The sequence below is a fragment of the Urocampus carinirostris genome, chromosome 16, assembly GCF_059441175.1.
Source record: "Urocampus carinirostris isolate Australia breed hairy pipefish chromosome 16, RoL_Ucar_1.0, whole genome shotgun sequence".
Classification (NCBI taxonomy): Eukaryota; Metazoa; Chordata; class Actinopteri; order Syngnathiformes; family Syngnathidae; genus Urocampus; species Urocampus carinirostris.
In genome coordinates, this window is record NC_142364.1 from 188696 (window position 1) to 204971 (window position 16276).

Here is a 16276-nt window from a genome sequence, read left to right on the forward strand (position 1 = left end):
TTGAAAAATAAAGACAGAAGAGGACATCCTCCTGCAGAGCTGGCTAAAAGAGAACACACATCTGCACATTCAGTGGTAGATTTCTTAAATGTAAATGCAAAAAATGAAATCCTCTCAAGCACAGTGACTGTTGCTATTATCACCAGTACCTGTGTGACACTGAGCTCTGGCCTGTTTCAGGAATCATGGCCCGGAGGAAAAAGGCTTCTCACCAGTGTGGATTCTCAAGTGGTGTTTTAAGGTTTTCTTATGCTGGGTGCACAGCAGCAGACAGGAAAATGCTCCAGAGGGTCATCAAAACAGCCCAGAAAATCGTCGGTTGCTCTCTGCCCAGTCTGAAGGACATTGCCTGCTCTCGCTACCTCAGCAGAGCAGAAAACATCATCGAGGACTTTTCTCACCCCGGCCCCCACTTCTTCGATCTGCTGCCTTCCGGCAGGCGCTACAGGTCACACAAAACAAAAAGAAACAGACTCAGAGACAGTTTCTTCCCCAGAGCCATTACCACCCCAAACAGACACCGCACAAAAAACTGAAAAACTCTAGCAAAAATACTACCTCATACGAACGTAAAATGGTACTCGTGTCTGTTTACTGCTCACATTGCACAATGTTGACTATTTTTGCACCAAATGCATAATTGCACAAACCCTGACGATACCAAACTGTAACATCCTACATGCCGACATTTCTTGTGTAAATTATAACTATAACCTTATCCTCCTTGTTTTATAACCTTATCTTCTTGGTGTTTTTACCTCACTGTGACTGTGTGAACCTGGAGTAGCATGCCCAATTTCGTTGTCACAATACGTTTACCCATTTTGTAACAATGACAATAAAGGTATATTCTATTCTATTAAAAACAACTTACTCTCGGATTAAAATGTTTAAATCATATTTCCATTTTATTGTGTTATGTTAACAAGAGATCACACAGTGGTTTTAACGTTTACAATGAACTCAACATATTTTTTCTTTAATCTGAAATATAACCAACATCATCCTTTTTATATATATGAGAAAATAGGAATAATTACAATAACTAGTGTAAAAAGGGGAACAATTTATCTGCAATGAGTCGCACAACATATCCACAACATGTGGTTAGCACCTCTGCTTGCTTTCAACACTATAAGGGGAATTAGCATTTTAGTACAAAACTAACTTAAATGGCGACAGAAACAAAACGAAATCAAATCCAAACACCCTAACGACATCAACTTCACCACTGTGCATGTTGAGAGATCTGTCAACTGTGGTGTTAATGTTTACGATTAACTTTTTGCGGAGCACCCAAAGATCGTGGCTTACCTTTAGCAGCGCGCTGTAGGCTGCGCACAATATCCGCATTCTGCTCATAAAATCAAATGCCAAACCAAACCTTACCCCATACCAGCAGGTGACACTGTTGGACTCCTCATTGCAGGACGCTTATACATAAACTATACAAACATGTTTTAGCAGAATTTTTTACCAAACAAAAGTTATTAATACACCCATTACACATATCTGTATTGATTAGAGAGACCAACACTTCACTTCAGATAATACTTTGTCACCTTCGTGTGGACATAGAAAACGGCATTTGGTGTTAATGACCAAATTCAAGCACTCTTTAATTTTTCCATTATCAAACATTTTTTTCAAAAAGCAACTCTGGGGCACTAAACAGACACATGCTGCTGCAGGCAACAATCTTCCTCTGTGTCTTGGTGCTTTGATAACATGATGGCTTTTAGAAAAATTGGAAGTTGGAAAGGATTTACACATAAACACGTTAAAGGTATGTGTACAACTCAAACTTTAATGTAATTGTCGCACAGGAAAGAAAAGAGGCTGGTAAACTATTTAGCCAATAAAAATCTGCCAAGTAGCAAAACCGCAATAAGTAAACAACGATACAACAAGGGATTACTGTATAGGAATGATTGACTTTACAATAGCGCTTCCATGCAACAATTTGGATGCAATACGAACAAAAGAGACATAGATAGAATTGCGGTTTAAAAAAAAAGACAGAAGTTGACATCCTCCTGTGGAGCTAGTTAAAGGAGAACACACATCTGCACATTCAGTGGTAGATTTCTTAAATGTAAATGAAAAAAATAAAATCATCTCAAGCACAGTGACCGTTTTTCACCAGCACCCGTGTGACACTGAGCTCTGGCCTGACTCAGGAATCATGGCCCGGAAGAAAAAAGCTTCTCACCAGTGTGGATTGTTGTATGTTTTTTCAAGTGTGCCTTCTGTCTGAAACGTTCACCACAAATTGAGCAGGAAAAAGGCTTCTCGCCAGTGTGGGTTCTTGTGTGTAGGTTTAAGTTTGATTTGAGGCTGAATCTTTGACCACAAATTGAGCAGGAAAAAGGCTTCTCGCCAGTGTGGGTTCTTGTGTGTCGCTTTAAGCATGCTTTGATGTTAAATCTGTGACCACAAATCAAGCAGGAAAAAGGCTTCTCACCAGTGTGGGTTATTTTGTGGTATTGTAAAACCTGCTTCGAGCTGAATTTTTGACCGCACACTGAGCAAGAAAAAGGTTTCTCACCAGTGTGGGTTCTTGTGTGGTATTGTAAACCCTGCTTCGATCTGAATCTTTGACCGCAAACAGGGCAAGAAAAAGGCTTTTCACCAGTGTGGATTGTTGTATGATTTTCCAACTGTGTCTTCTGTCTGAAACATTCACCACAAATTAAGCAGGAAAAAGGCTTCTCACCAGTGTGGGTTTTTGTGTGGTATAGTAAACCCTGCTTAGATCTGAATCTTTGACTGCAAACAGGGCAAGAAAAAGGCTTCTCACCAGTGTGGATTGTTGTATGCTTTTTCAACTGTGTCTTCTGTCTGAAACATTCACCACAATTTGAGCAGGAAAAAGGCTTCTCACCAGTGTGGGTTCTTTTGTGGTTTTGTAAAGCCTGCTTCGAGCTGAAATTTTGACCGCACACTGAACAGGAAAAAGGCTTCTCACCAGTGTGGGTTCGTGTGTGGCATTTTAGGGTCCACTTTGAGCTTAATATTCGACTGCACACTGAGCAGGAAAATGGCTTCTCACCAGTGTGGGTTCTTGTATGTCGGTTTAAGTTTGCTTTCAGGCTGAATCTTTGACCGCAAACTGAGCAGGAAAATGGCTTCTCACCAGTGTGAACTACCTTGTGCAACTTCAAATGACACTTGAATTGAAAGGTTTTCCCACACTGAGAAAACTTGATATCGCCTTCTGACTGTTCGTCGCCATCAGTGTGCGCAGAGTCTGACGTGTCGTCATCATTAGTTTCCTCGTGTTGACGGGAGCTGCTGCATGAAGGTTCCTCCCAGTTCCTTTCTTTGTGTTCAACCTGATTCTCGGTGGTTAATGAAGTCTCGGTCACAAGCAACTCTTTGAAATGTTCCTCCTCTTTAACACAAATAAGCTCCTCGTCATCCTTCTCCTTTTTAATGCCGGGAAAGTCTGGCTCCTGCAGCACAGGAAGAAAGAAATCTTCACTGACATCTGTGGGACACAAGACACACATGGTATTGTATCGTCCCAAATACACCACAAAATACAATAATAAAGAAATGACAAAATATATGAATAGATTTTTTAAAATGTTTTTGGGGCGGTTAGCGAAAGCGCTCCTGGGGATGTGCTTTCACTGTTTTGGGGTTCACTTTCAAGAGAAGCAGGTGTTTAGGTTTTGGTCCTTCTGGACATCCCTTGATTTACTTACGTCTGCCTGTGACGCCATTTTATTTTTTTTTCATAGCTTTGTGCTTCATTTTTCGTGCTTTTTTTCTTCTTTTGTTCTCTAGTGTGGCTTTTAAGTCAATTTGTGCTTAAGGTTACATGATCGTTGGTAATTTGTGGATGAAAGCTATCAAGACAACGTGAAAAGCCGTTTAGGGGCCCAAAGAGCCCCCTTCTGGCAACAAGTCATTTTCATCTGTATCGCCCTTAATCACAAAGATTCTCAAAGGAAGCCACGTGACTTTTCTTACTTGAATTCAAGCCAACCAAACTTCTCTATATTTCAAAGTCCCAGTAATAAAAAAAAATACAATCAAATCATTTTTAAAAAACACGAACTCCTCCACCCACCCAGCAGATTAGAGGGAATATAAGTGGCCGCTATGTGGGAACGACAGTAAGCGGCCTTCTAACGCGCTTGCTTATCTTATCAAGGATATATATCTGCGAGTTTTACCCTCTATCCGCCCGATTACGTTTTACAAACAAGAAAATATGATTTTGAGGATATTACATTAAAGGTAACAAAGTAGGAAATAAATGACCAACCTGCTTCGTCCAACACAACTCCAAGCTGCTCACAGGCCGCCATTTTGTAGTGGTGACTGGACCTCCTCTTTGGGAATTGGAAGCTTATTTTTGAATATTCCTTTCCCTCTTTCGCAGGTTTCAAGCACTCGCTTGATTCATTTAAGGCAAATTGCGCTTTCTGTCGCGACTGGATCGAAAGACTTCGTTGCCGAAACAAAAGAGTCTGGCCCCTATAATAGAAAAAGCACAAGTTCCGTTTCCCTATCTACAACCGGAAAAGGCACCAACTTCCGGTTATTGATCTAAAAGCATTGCTATCACATCTAAACTTTTCAAATATACACGTAGTAGCTAAAACAAATAAAAATAGCAGATTAATTTTATTTTTTATATTATTGCTTCTTATTCATGTTCAAAGCATCGTAACTGCCGTTTCTTTTTTTATGATGAATTATTGTGAAACGTTTGTCTTACGGTAATTCCTCGTTTTCTGCAGTGTTATTTTCTAAAAAGGTCACGTGGTCGCAGAAACGGTTTACAGTAGTCAAGTCAATCGTCTATTATACATCGAAATACCTTAAACATACATATACATACATATTGTTAAAAAATAACTTAGTCAAATTATAATTTTAAAATCATCTTGTTGCGAGCAGAGACGGGAATCGTAGGCAGAGTGTCAAACAAAGGCGAAAACGAAAGCCGCTTTAATGACATTTAAACTTGCAATAACAAAACAAACACAAGAGCGGCTCGAGCCGGCCGAATTAAGAGTCCCCCTAGAAACTCGCTGACTAAACAATGGTTCTGTGGGTGAATTATGTACAGTAAAACCCACTACAAGACCAACTACTTTACTTAACACTTTGTCACCTTCGTGTGGAGATAGAAAACAGCATTTGGTGTTAATAACCATATTCAAGCATTTTTTTCATTTTTCCAATATCAAACTTTTTCTGAAAAAGCCACTCGGGAGCAATAACAGCCACATGCCGCTGCAGGCAAGTTTGTTGAACAATTTTCCTCTGCGTCTTGGTTCGCCTGTCCCTCTGCGCGTAGGCTCATAACTTCCTCATAGTCCTCCTCGGTTTCTGCCACACTCAGTATTCGTTTTGATTGTGTATCTGACGTTTTGCATCTGTTGTTTTTCTTGCATTTGCTACAGACTTTCCCATGAGCAGGACAGCTCTTTTCTCCGCTTATCTTGTTTCCCACAGTTCCTGCAGTTCTTGATTACCTTCGCCCCTGCGCTCCAATAATTTTTCTTAACTGCTTGCACTTCTTCACCTACTCGTCTCACGATTGTCTTCACATTTCCCTTCTATAGATCCGCTGCTCTGCATAGTTCGATGCTTCTTCCCAACATCAGATCTGCCTCGGGCAGCAAGCGCTCTCTCACGTGCGAGTCCTGGATTCCGCACACTATTTTATCCATAATCAGAGTCTTTTGCAGCCCCAAAGTTGCAAGTATCCGCAAGAACTCTTAAGTCAGTAACGTACTTGTCAATCGTTTCATCAGCGTTCTGGTTTCTGGAGAAAAACCTGTATCTCAACCGTTTCATTTGGTTTAGGACTTCAGTGTTTGTCGAACAGCGCTATTAGCTTGACCAAAGTTTCCTCCCTTTGCTCTACTGGTCTGAGTGTAGTCCACAGCGTTTTTCTCAGTTCCCTGCCGGTTTCTCCAATCAAGTATTTGAACACTTGATTTTCTAATAAAAATGTTTAAATCATATTTCCATTTCATTGCGTATGTTACCGCAGTTTACCCGTCCCACCAAAGATCCACATTCACGCTAGACTGGATGATGAGGCTTTTATTACAGTTGCTGCAAAGTGTCACACAACATATCCACAACATGTGGTTAGCACCTCCGCTGGCTTTCAACACGTTAGCAGCGCGCTGTAGACTGCCCTAAAGCATATCAAATAGTTTTCTTTTCAGTTTACATAAAACACATTTTAGAATATCAACCATCACAATACATTTTAACAAGACACTTTTAACAAGAGATCGTACAGTGGTTTTAACGTTTACAATGAATTCAACATATTTTTTCTTTAATCTGAAATTTAACCAACATCATCCTTTTTATATATATGAGAAAATAGAAATGATTACAATAACTAGTGTAAAAAGGGGAACAATTTATCTGCAATGAGTCACACAACATATCCACAACATGTGGTTAGCACCTCTGCTGGCTTTCAACACTATAAGGGGAATTAGCATTTTAGTACAACAAAACTAACTTAAATGGCGACAGAAACAAAATGAAAATAAATCCAAACACTCTGACAACATCAACTTCACCACTGTGCATGTTGAGAGATCTGTCAACTGTGGTCTTAATGTTTACGATAAACTTTTTGCAGAGCACCCAAAGATCGTGGCTTACCTTTAGCAGCGCGCTGTAGGCTGCGCACAATATCCGCATTCTGCTCATAAAATCAAAAGCCAAACCAAACCTCACCCCATACCAGCAGGTGGCACTGTTGGACTCGTCATTGCAGTTTACTTATACATAAACTATACAAACATATTTTAGCAGAAATTTTAACCAAACAAAAGTTATTAACTTATCTGTATTGATTAGGGAGACCAACCACTTCACTTCAGATAATACTTTGTCACCTTCGTGTGGACATAGAAAACGGCATTTGGTGTTAATGACTAAATTCAAGCACTCTTTAATTTTTCCATTATCAAACATTTTTTCAAAAAGCCACTCTGGAGCACTAAACAGACACATGCTGCTGCAGGCAAGTTTGTTGAACTATCTTCCTCTGCGTCTTGGTGCTTTGTGGGTCCAGAGCGCTGTGATACCATGATGGCTTTTAGAAAAGTTGGAAAAGCTTTACACATAAACACGTTTTAGGTACATGTACAACTCAAACTGTAATGTCATCGTCGTGCGGGCAAGCAGAAAAAAGAATGCAGAAGACAATAGAGGATAAAAATCTGCCAAGTAGCAAAACCGCAATAAGTAAACAACGATACAACAAGGGATTACTGTATAGGAATGATTGACCATACGATGGCGCTATCATGCAACAATTTGGATGCAATACGAACAAAAAAGACATCGATAGAATTGCGGTTGAAAAATAAAGACAGAAGTTGACATCCTCCTGTGGAGCTAGTTAAAGGAGAACACACATCTACACATTCAGTGGTAGATTTCTTAAATGTAAATGCAAAAAAATGAAGTCATCTCAAGCACAGTGACCGTTTTTCACCACCACCCGTGTGACACTGAGCTCTGGCCTGACTCAGAAATCATGGCCCGGAAGAAAAAGGCTTCTCACCAGTGTGGGTTCTTGTGTGGTATTGTAAACCCTGCTTCGATCTGAATCTTTGACCGCAAACAGGGCAAGAAAAAGGCTTCTCACCAGTGTGGATTCTTGTGTGGTTTTGTAAAGCCTGCTTTGAGCTGAATATTTGACCGCAAACTGAAAAGGAAAAAAGCTTCTCATCAGTGTGGATTCTTGTGTGTTGGTTTAAAATTGCTTTGAGGCTAACTCTTTGACAGCAAACAGGGTAAGAAAGGGGCTTCTCACGAGTGTGGGTTCTAACATGCGATTTTAAGGAACTCTAACAGCTGAATTTCTGACCACAAATTGAGCAGGAAAAAGGCTTCTCACCAGTGGGTTCTTATGTGTCGGTTTAAGCTACCTTTGTGGTTAAATCTTTGACCACAAACCGAGCAGGAAAATGGCTTCTCACCAGTGTGGGTTCTTGTGTGTTTGTCTAAGCTACATTTCAGGTTAAATCTTTGACCACAATCTGAGCAGGAAAATGGCTTCTCACCAGTGTGGGTTCTTGTATGTTGGTTTAAGCTTGATTTGAGGCTGAATCTATGACCGCAAATTGAGCAGGAAAAAGGCTTCTCGCCAGTGTGGGTTCTTGTGTGTAGGTTTAAGTTTGATTTGAAGCTGAATCTTTGACCGCAAATTGAGCAGGAAAAAGGCTTCTCGCCAGTGTGGGTTCTTGTGTGTTGTTTTAAGTATGCTTTCATGTTAAATCTTTGACCGCAAATTGAGCAGGAAAAAGGCTTCTCGCCAGTGTGGGTTCTTGTGTGTTGTTTTAAGTATGCTTTCATGTTAAATCTTTGACCACAAATCGAGCAGGAAAAAGGCTTCTCACCAGTGTGGGTTCTTTTGTGGTATTGTAAAGCCTGCTTCGAGCTGAATTTTTGACCGCATACTGAGCAAGAAAAAGGTTTCTCACCAGTGTGGGTTCTTGTGTGTTGGTTTAAGTTTGATTTGAAGCTGAATCTTTGACCGCAAATTGAGCAGGAAAAAGGCTTCTCGCCAGTGTGGGTTCTTGTGTGTTGTTTTAAGTATGCTTTCATGTTAAATCTTTGACCACAAATCGAGCAGGAAAAAGGCTTCTCACCAGTGTGGGTTCTTTTGTGGTATTGTAAAGCCTGCTTCGAGCTGAATTTTTGACCGCACACTGAGCAAGAAAAAGGTTTCTCACCAGTGTGGGTTCTTTTGTGGTATTGTAAAGCCTGCTTCGAGCTTATTTTTTGACCGCACACTGAGCAAGAAAAAGGTTTCTCACCAGTGTGGGTTCTTGTGTGGCATTTTAAGGTCCGCTTTAAGCTAAATCTTCGACTGCACACTGAGCAGGAAAATGGCTTCTCACCAGTGTGGGTTCTTGTGTGTTCGTCTAACCTACGTTTCAGGTTAAATCTTTGACCACAATCTGAGCAGGAAAATGGCTTCTCACCAGTGTGAATTACCATATGCAACTTCAAATGACGCTTGAGTCGAAAGGTTTTCCCACACTGAGAACACTTGATATCGCCTTCTGACTGTTCGTCGCCATCAGTGTGCGCAGAGTCGGACGTGTCGTCATCATTAGTTTCCTCGTGTTGACGGGAGCTGCTGCATGGAGGTGCCTCCCAGTTGCTTTCTTCACCTTCAACCTGATTCTCAGTGGTTAATGAGGTCTCGGTCACAGGCAACTCCTTTGAAGATTCCTCTTTTTTAACACAAACAAACTCCTCATCATCCTTCTCCTTTTTAATGCCGGGAAAGTCTGCCTCCTGTAGCACTGGAAGAAGGAACTCTTCACTGACATCTGTGGGACACAGGGCACACATGGTATTGTATCGTCCCAAATACACCACGAAATACCATCATAAAGAGATGACAAAATATATGAATAGATTTTTTAAAATGTTTTTGGGGCGGTTAGCGAAAGCGCTCCTGGGAATGTGCTTTCACTGTTTTGGGGTTCATTTTCAAGTGAAGCAGGTGTTTAGGTTTCGGTCCTTGTGGACATCCCTTGATTTGCTTACGTCTGCCCGTGACGCCATTTTATTTTTTTTCATAGCTTTGTGCTTCATTTTTCGTGTTTTTTTTCTTCTTTTGTTCTCTAGTGTGGCTTTTAAGTCTATTTGTGCTTAAGGTTACATGATCGTTGGTAATTAACCTGCTGGTATGGAGGTGCAGGCAGATCCCCCCAGTGGCTGTGCTCCAAATGGCTGTAGATACCATACAATCTGTGAGCGGCGGGCCTACGACGCAACCATAAAGAAGGATCGTCTGCACCCACCCGGAGTGGGGAACCGGGGCTACACTGTGGGGGTCCCGGCAGCAACGGCCTGGGTTGTGGAAAGTAGAAGTAAGAAGGGAGAGGACCCGCAAAGAGGACTGGAGGATGCTGCTTGGGAGGGTGGGATGACAGAGCTATGCCCTTGCACAATAGTTTTGCCCTTTACACTTTGGTTAACTACTATTAAAAGATAATAACTCTGAAATTGTTTAATTGATGTTGAAAATGTCAGAAAAAGTGTTAAAATGTCATATCGTCATGTCATATTGACAGATATAACAAAATTGTGAATATGCTTGATGGCTGTTGAGATTGTCGTGTTTGTTTTGCTGCTGTTGGTGTCGGTGGATTTGTTCAGAACAAAAACAATCGACTTTGGCCTGGACGAATCTATTGACACTAACAAAGATGTTATATAATGAAATTGTGAATATGCTTGATTGCTAATAAGATTTTCGAGAAGGGTTGTTCAAACCTCACTTTGTGTTTGCTGTTAAAAACGTCATATTGGAATATAATATTGTGAATGTGCTTAATTGCTGTTGAGATTGTCATGATTGTTTTCTGTTATTAGTGTCAATAAATTTGTTCAAACCAAATTTGTGGATGAAAGCTATCAAGACAACGCGAAAAGCCGTTTAGGGGCCGAAAGAGCCCCCTTCTGGCAACAAGTCATTTTCAAGTCATTTTCATTTGTATCGCCCTTAGAGCTAAGATTTATGGCCCGAGCCCGAACCCGAGGCAATTTCGGGCCGGGTCGGGCCTGAAATGTCAGTCATACGGTCGGGTCGGGTCGGGTTCGGTCCTGCTTTTTTTTTTTATTTATTTTTTTTAATTAATTAATAATGTGTTAAATGTTCATTAAAAATATATACTTAAACTATGTATGGATACTAGACCAAGGAATACTTGTTATAAAATAAATAATTTGGATAAAACGGAGAAGGAGCTGTAATTGCTTTTAACGGAGCCAGAGCATGCTCTGTGCACGTGACGTGAATGCTGTCCTCTTAATAATCTTCCCCTCCGCAAATTCGCGTGATTTTGGCCTGGTATCCCCGATATGGAGTCGGACCAACAAGAAGTTAAGGATAAACTCAAAAGAGGAGAACTGACGAGGAAAACGCACTCTGGTAAGAGTCAAGTGTGGAGCAATTTCAAATTGATAGTAGAAAATGATACACAGACTTGCGTTGGCTTCGCTGAGTGTCAATGTGGCAATTTGCTCGCATACGATAGCAAAAAGACTGGGACCTCGACGCTGATCAGACATTTAAAAAGCTGTCCTGGCAAAAGTAATGAACGTCAGAGTAATGATCAAGTCGTCAAAATGACGGACGCCCTTAAATGTTTTCGCTACCTCGAAAAAAAACCCGTCAATGACAGATTGTCGCTTAATGTGACATCTGCAGTGCAGACACAGAAATATAAAAGATGTAAATGTTTATACAGTTTTATTTAACTTAGGCCTAGATGTTGTAACAAAAGGCAGAGTTTAATTTGTTATCATAAATCACCCCTCCTTATAAATAAAATATGTAATTTCGGGCCCCTCGGGCCGGGCCAGCAAATCCAGTTAATTAGTCGGGCTCGGTCCGGGTCGGGTTTATTACCCCTCGGGCCTGCGTCGGGCTCGGGTGCTTTTTTTGGGCCCGATCTTACCTCTAATCGCCCTTAATCACAAAGATTCTCAAAGGCCACGTGACTTTTCTTACTTGAATTTAAGCCAATCAAACTTCTCTACATTTCAAAGTCCTAGTAATAAAAAATACGATCAAATCTTTTTTAAAAAACACAAACTCCTCCACCCAGCAGATTAGAGGGAACGTAAGTGGCCGCTATGTGGGCACGACAGTAAGCGGCCTTCTAACGCGCTATCTTATCTCGTCTTTGATTTATATCAGTGAGTTTTACCCTGTACCCTCCTGATTGCGTTTTACGTGCAAAAAAAACCCCACGATTTCGAGGATATTATGTGAAAGGTAACAAAGTAGGAAATAAATGACCAACCTGCTCTGCTCAACACAATTCGAAGCTGCTTGCAAACCGCCATTTTGTAGTGGTGACTGGACCTCCTCTTTGGGAATTGGAAGCTTATTTTTGAATATTCCTTTCCCTCTTTTGCAGGTTTCAAGCACTCGCTTGATTCATTTAAGGCAAATTGCGCTTTCTGTCGCGACTGGATCGAAACACTTCGTTGCCGAAACAAAAGAGTCTGGCCCCTATGATACAAAAAAGCACAAGTTCCGTTTCCTTATTTACCACCGGAAAAAGCACCAACTTCCGGTTATTGATCTACTAGCATTGCTATCACATCTAAACTTTTCAAATATACACGCAGTTGCTAAAACAAAAGAAAATTAGCATATTAACTGGATTTATGTTTTTATTATTGCTTCTTAGTCACGTTCAAAGCATCATAACTGCTGTTTCTTTTTATATGATGAATTATTGTGAAACGTTTGTCTCACGGTAATTCCTCGGTTTCCGCATTATTTTCCAAAAAGGTCACGCGGTTGCAGAAACAGTTTAGCGTAATCAAGTCAATAGTCTATTATACATTGAAATACCTTAATCATGACAATATATTGTTAAAAATAACTTAGTCAAATTATAATTTTAAAATCATCTTTCCATTTTATTGCATATCTGTATTAATTAGGGAGACTGTAGCGAGCAGAGACGGGAGTCGTAGGCGGAGTGTCAAACAAAGGTGCCAACGAAAGCTGCTTTAATGACATTTAAACTTGCAATAACAAAACAAACACGAGAGTGGCTCGAGCCGGCCGAATTAAGAGTCCCCCTAGGAACTCGCTAACTAAATAATGGTTCCGTGGGTGAATTATGTAAAACCCACTACACAAGCCCCCCCAGAATTCACCCATAGTCAAAGTCTCTGTGCCTGGTTGGGACGCTGACCCGGCCACTACGGGTACAAGGAGCTGGAACAGCGGGGGGCTGAGAGCTTGTGGACTCAGTTGGAGAGCCCACAGGTGCTGGGGGCGGAGGGTCGTGCCGCAGTAGGACGGCCGCGCCGTGGGGCTTGGGCCAGTTCCAATGGCTTGGACATATCCATGTGGGCAGGCTTAACCCTGTCCACGGAGACAGTCTCTGGCCTACCACCCATGTCCACGACCATGGTCTTGTCACCTTGCTGCAGGACCTTAAACGGTCCATCATAAGGAGGGCGCAATGGTCCGCGGTGGGCATCGTGGCGAATGAAGACAAAACCAGCCGAGCGCAGGTTGGAGGGAACCCGTGAAACTGGCCTGCCGTGTCGCGATGTGGGGATAGGCACAAACGCTCCCGCAGTGCCCTGCAAGATGGACTTTATTTCACCTGGCACCCGCAGCACTTGACCGTAAACCAACTCAGCTGAAGAGCACTGAAGGTCCTCTTTGGGAGCGGTCCTCAGTCCCAGCATGACCCAGGGTAACTTATCGACCCAGTCCCCATCGGTCAGGCTGGCGCGCAGGGCCGCTTTCATCGAGCGGTGGAACCGCTCGCACAACCCGTTAGCCTGGGGGTGGTAGGCAGTGGTGCGGTGAAGTTTGACTCCCAGGCTCTAGGCAACCGTGTTCCACACCTCGGAGGTGAACTGTGCGCCCCTGTCAGATAAGAGATCTGCAGGGGGTCCAAAACGGGCGACCCATGTGCCGATGAACGCCCGGGCCACATCTACAGCTGAGGTGGAAGTCAGCGGAACTGCTTCAGGCCAACGGGTCGTCCTGTCCACCATCGTCAGGAGGTAAGTAAAACCGTGTGAAGGGGGCAGTGGGCCCACCAGGTCAATGTTAACGTGGTCAAACTTCCGTTCGGGGATGGCGAATGTTACCAATGGGGCCTTGATGTGACGGTGCACTTTGGCACGTCAACCCAGTCCCGGACGTCCTTTCACATCCCTTTCCACACAAACTTCTGGGCCACTAGCTTAATGGATGCTTTCCTGCAAGGATGAGACAGGCCGTGTATTGCCTCAAATACAGCCCGACGGCAGGCAGCAGGGACAAGCGGCCTAGGCCAACCCATGGAGAGGTCACAACAAAGCTTGGCCCCTGAGTCTCCGACCGCAACCTCCTCCAGCCGCAAACCAGCGTCTGAGCTCTTGAGCGTTTGGACGCCGTTATCAGAAGCCTGGTCCACACTCATACTGGAATAATCAAGCCCCAATTGCACAGCGCTGATGGTTGCTCTGGACAGGCAATCCGCAACCACGTTGGACTTCCCAGCAATGTGCCTGATGTCAGTCGTGTATTCCGATATGAATGACAGCTGGCGCTGCTGGCGGGCGGACCACGGTTCAGACGTCTTGGACATGGAGAACGTAAGAGGCTTATGATCAACAAAGACGATGAACTCACGGCCCTCCAAGATGAAACGGAAGTGGCGAATCGCCAACCAGATGGCAAGTAGTTCTCTGTCGAATGCACTGTATTTACGTTTTCTGGGGACCAGCTGGCGACTAAAAAAGGCGAGTGGCTGCCAAGCATTGTCAACCCACTGCTCGAACACGGCACCCACTGCTAGGTCTGATGCGTCTGTAGTCAGTGCGACTGGGGCTCCGGGGGCTGGGTGAGCTAGCATGGCTGCCTGGCACAGCGCGGTTTTTGTGTCCTCGAATGCCTTGGTCCTCTCAGCGGTCCATTCAACAGCTTGATTGGGTGACCTACCCTTGAGGGCCTCGTAGAGTGGGCGCATGACATCAGCGGCTCGGCGAATAAACCTATGGTAGAATGTCACCATGCCGAGAAACTCCCTGTGGCCCCATGCTGTTGGTGGCTGAGGAAAGGTGGAGACGGCCTCTACCTTAGACGGTAGGGGGGGAAGCCCCATCCTTGGTGATGAGATGCCCAAAGAAGTGGATGGAGGGTACGCCAAAAACACATTTCGCGGGATTTATAATCAGGCCATGCTGACTGAGCTTGGTGAAGAGGTCTCTGAGGTGCTCCAAGTGTTCCTCTTCTGAGGAGCTGGCAACAAGGACGTCGTCCAGGTAGACGAACACAAAAGGCATGTCCCTGAGCACTGAATCCATCAGCCTTTGGAAGGACTGAGCGGTATTTTTCAGTCCGAACGGCATCCTGAGAAATTCGAACAACCCAAATGGAGTTATCACGGCCGTCTTCGGTATATCTGAGGGATGCACTGGCAGTTGGTGGTATCCCCGAGAAGTTTGCCCGCCAGGTGTGCAGAGAAGTCTTGAATGTGCGGGACTGGGTAACGGTTGGGCGTGGTAGCCTCGTTAAGGCGGCGATAGTCCCCGCATGAGCGCCAGCCACCGCCTGGTTTCGGGACCATGTGTAGTGGAGAGGCCCAGGGGCTGTCTGATCGGCGAATGATGCCGAGACGTTCCATGTCAGCAAATTCGGATTTAGCAGCTGCCAGTCTGTCTGGATTGAGTCGTCGGGCCCTGGCATGAACAGGGGGCCCCTTGGTTTCAATGTGGTGCTCAACCCCATGTCTGGTCGTGGAAGCTGAGAAGGTGGGCTTCGCCAGACTGGGGAACTCAGCGAGGAGCCGGTGGTAAATATCACCGTCCAAGAGAGAGCTGGACAGACCCTCAAAAATCCCTTTGTCGCGGACACACGCGAGAGAGGAGAAATTCAATGCGTCAACGAGGCGGCCATTTTTCACATCGACAAGTAATCCATTGGCACACAGAAAATCTGCACCAAAAAGAGGAAAAGCAATATCCGCAGTGACAAAGTCCCATGTAAACTGCTGACCCCCAAAACACACGTCCACTGTCCGTGTCCCGTATGTGCGGATGGGGGTGTCATTGGCAGAAGTTAATGGAGGTCCACTCACGGCCGCTACAGAGTGCAGGCCTTGAAGTTTCCCGTCGCGTTGGAGGTGCAAGGGGGACGGCACTTCTTGGCCCTGGGCCCAAAACGTGCATGGTAGTAACACAGACCTGTCAGTGGCCGCGCGTGCCTTGCTGGCTGGGGGCGTCGCACTTGATGGTGTGTAGGTGCGTGTAGGGGGCCAGCACCTCATGTGTGTATCTATGTGTGGCCAGGAAAAACCGGTCCGCTTCCTCTGCCAGTGCACGCGGATCTGTAATGGTTGTATTCGCAAGCGCCGTCTGGACATGCGGCGGCATGTGACGCAGAAAAAGTTCAGTGAAAAGAAAATTAGGCAAGCAAGTTTAACATCATTTCCATGTGATCCGATGGCTTACTGTCTCCTAAGCCCTGAATAGCAAGGAGGCGTCGAGCACGCTCAGAATGCAACAGTTCAAAGATTCTGAGGAGATATGCCTTCAGTCCCTTATATTTATCCAGTTCAGGAGGGGATGTGATGAAGCTCACCGCTCTGGCTGCAGTTGAGCTCCCCGGAGCAGACACCACGTGGTAATAGCGAGAGTCATCATCAGTGATCCCGAGCAGGGCGAATTGAGTCTCTGCTTGTGCGAACCATGTTAACGCCGATGACTCCCAGAACTCGGGGAGCTT

General features: G+C 44.1%; 1 protein-coding gene and 1 pseudogene across 2 annotated transcripts; both read right to left on the reverse strand.

The window, feature by feature from the left end:
• Positions 1-221: 221 nt before the first annotated feature.
• LOC148349900 (uncharacterized) lies at positions 222-4544 on the reverse strand. 2 transcript variants are annotated; one of them, XM_088355486.1, is made up of 3 exons: positions 4277-4544; positions 3053-3490; positions 222-442 (listed from the first exon to the last, which is right to left on the reverse strand). In XM_088355486.1, the coding sequence occupies exons 1-3, from the start codon at positions 4317-4319 to the stop codon at positions 237-239; spliced, it is 687 nt and encodes a 228-aa protein (XP_088211612.1). In that variant the 5' UTR covers positions 4320-4544; the 3' UTR covers positions 222-236. The 2 variants fall into 2 exon arrangements, with proteins under 2 accessions (XP_088211612.1, XP_088211611.1); XM_088355485.1 differs by lacking the exon at positions 222-442 and having other exon boundaries at positions 1788-3490.
• A 1287-nt stretch (positions 4545-5831) lies between these two features.
• Positions 5832-9344, reverse strand: LOC148349901 (uncharacterized; annotated as a pseudogene).
• Positions 9345-16276: the final 6932 nt, after the last annotated feature.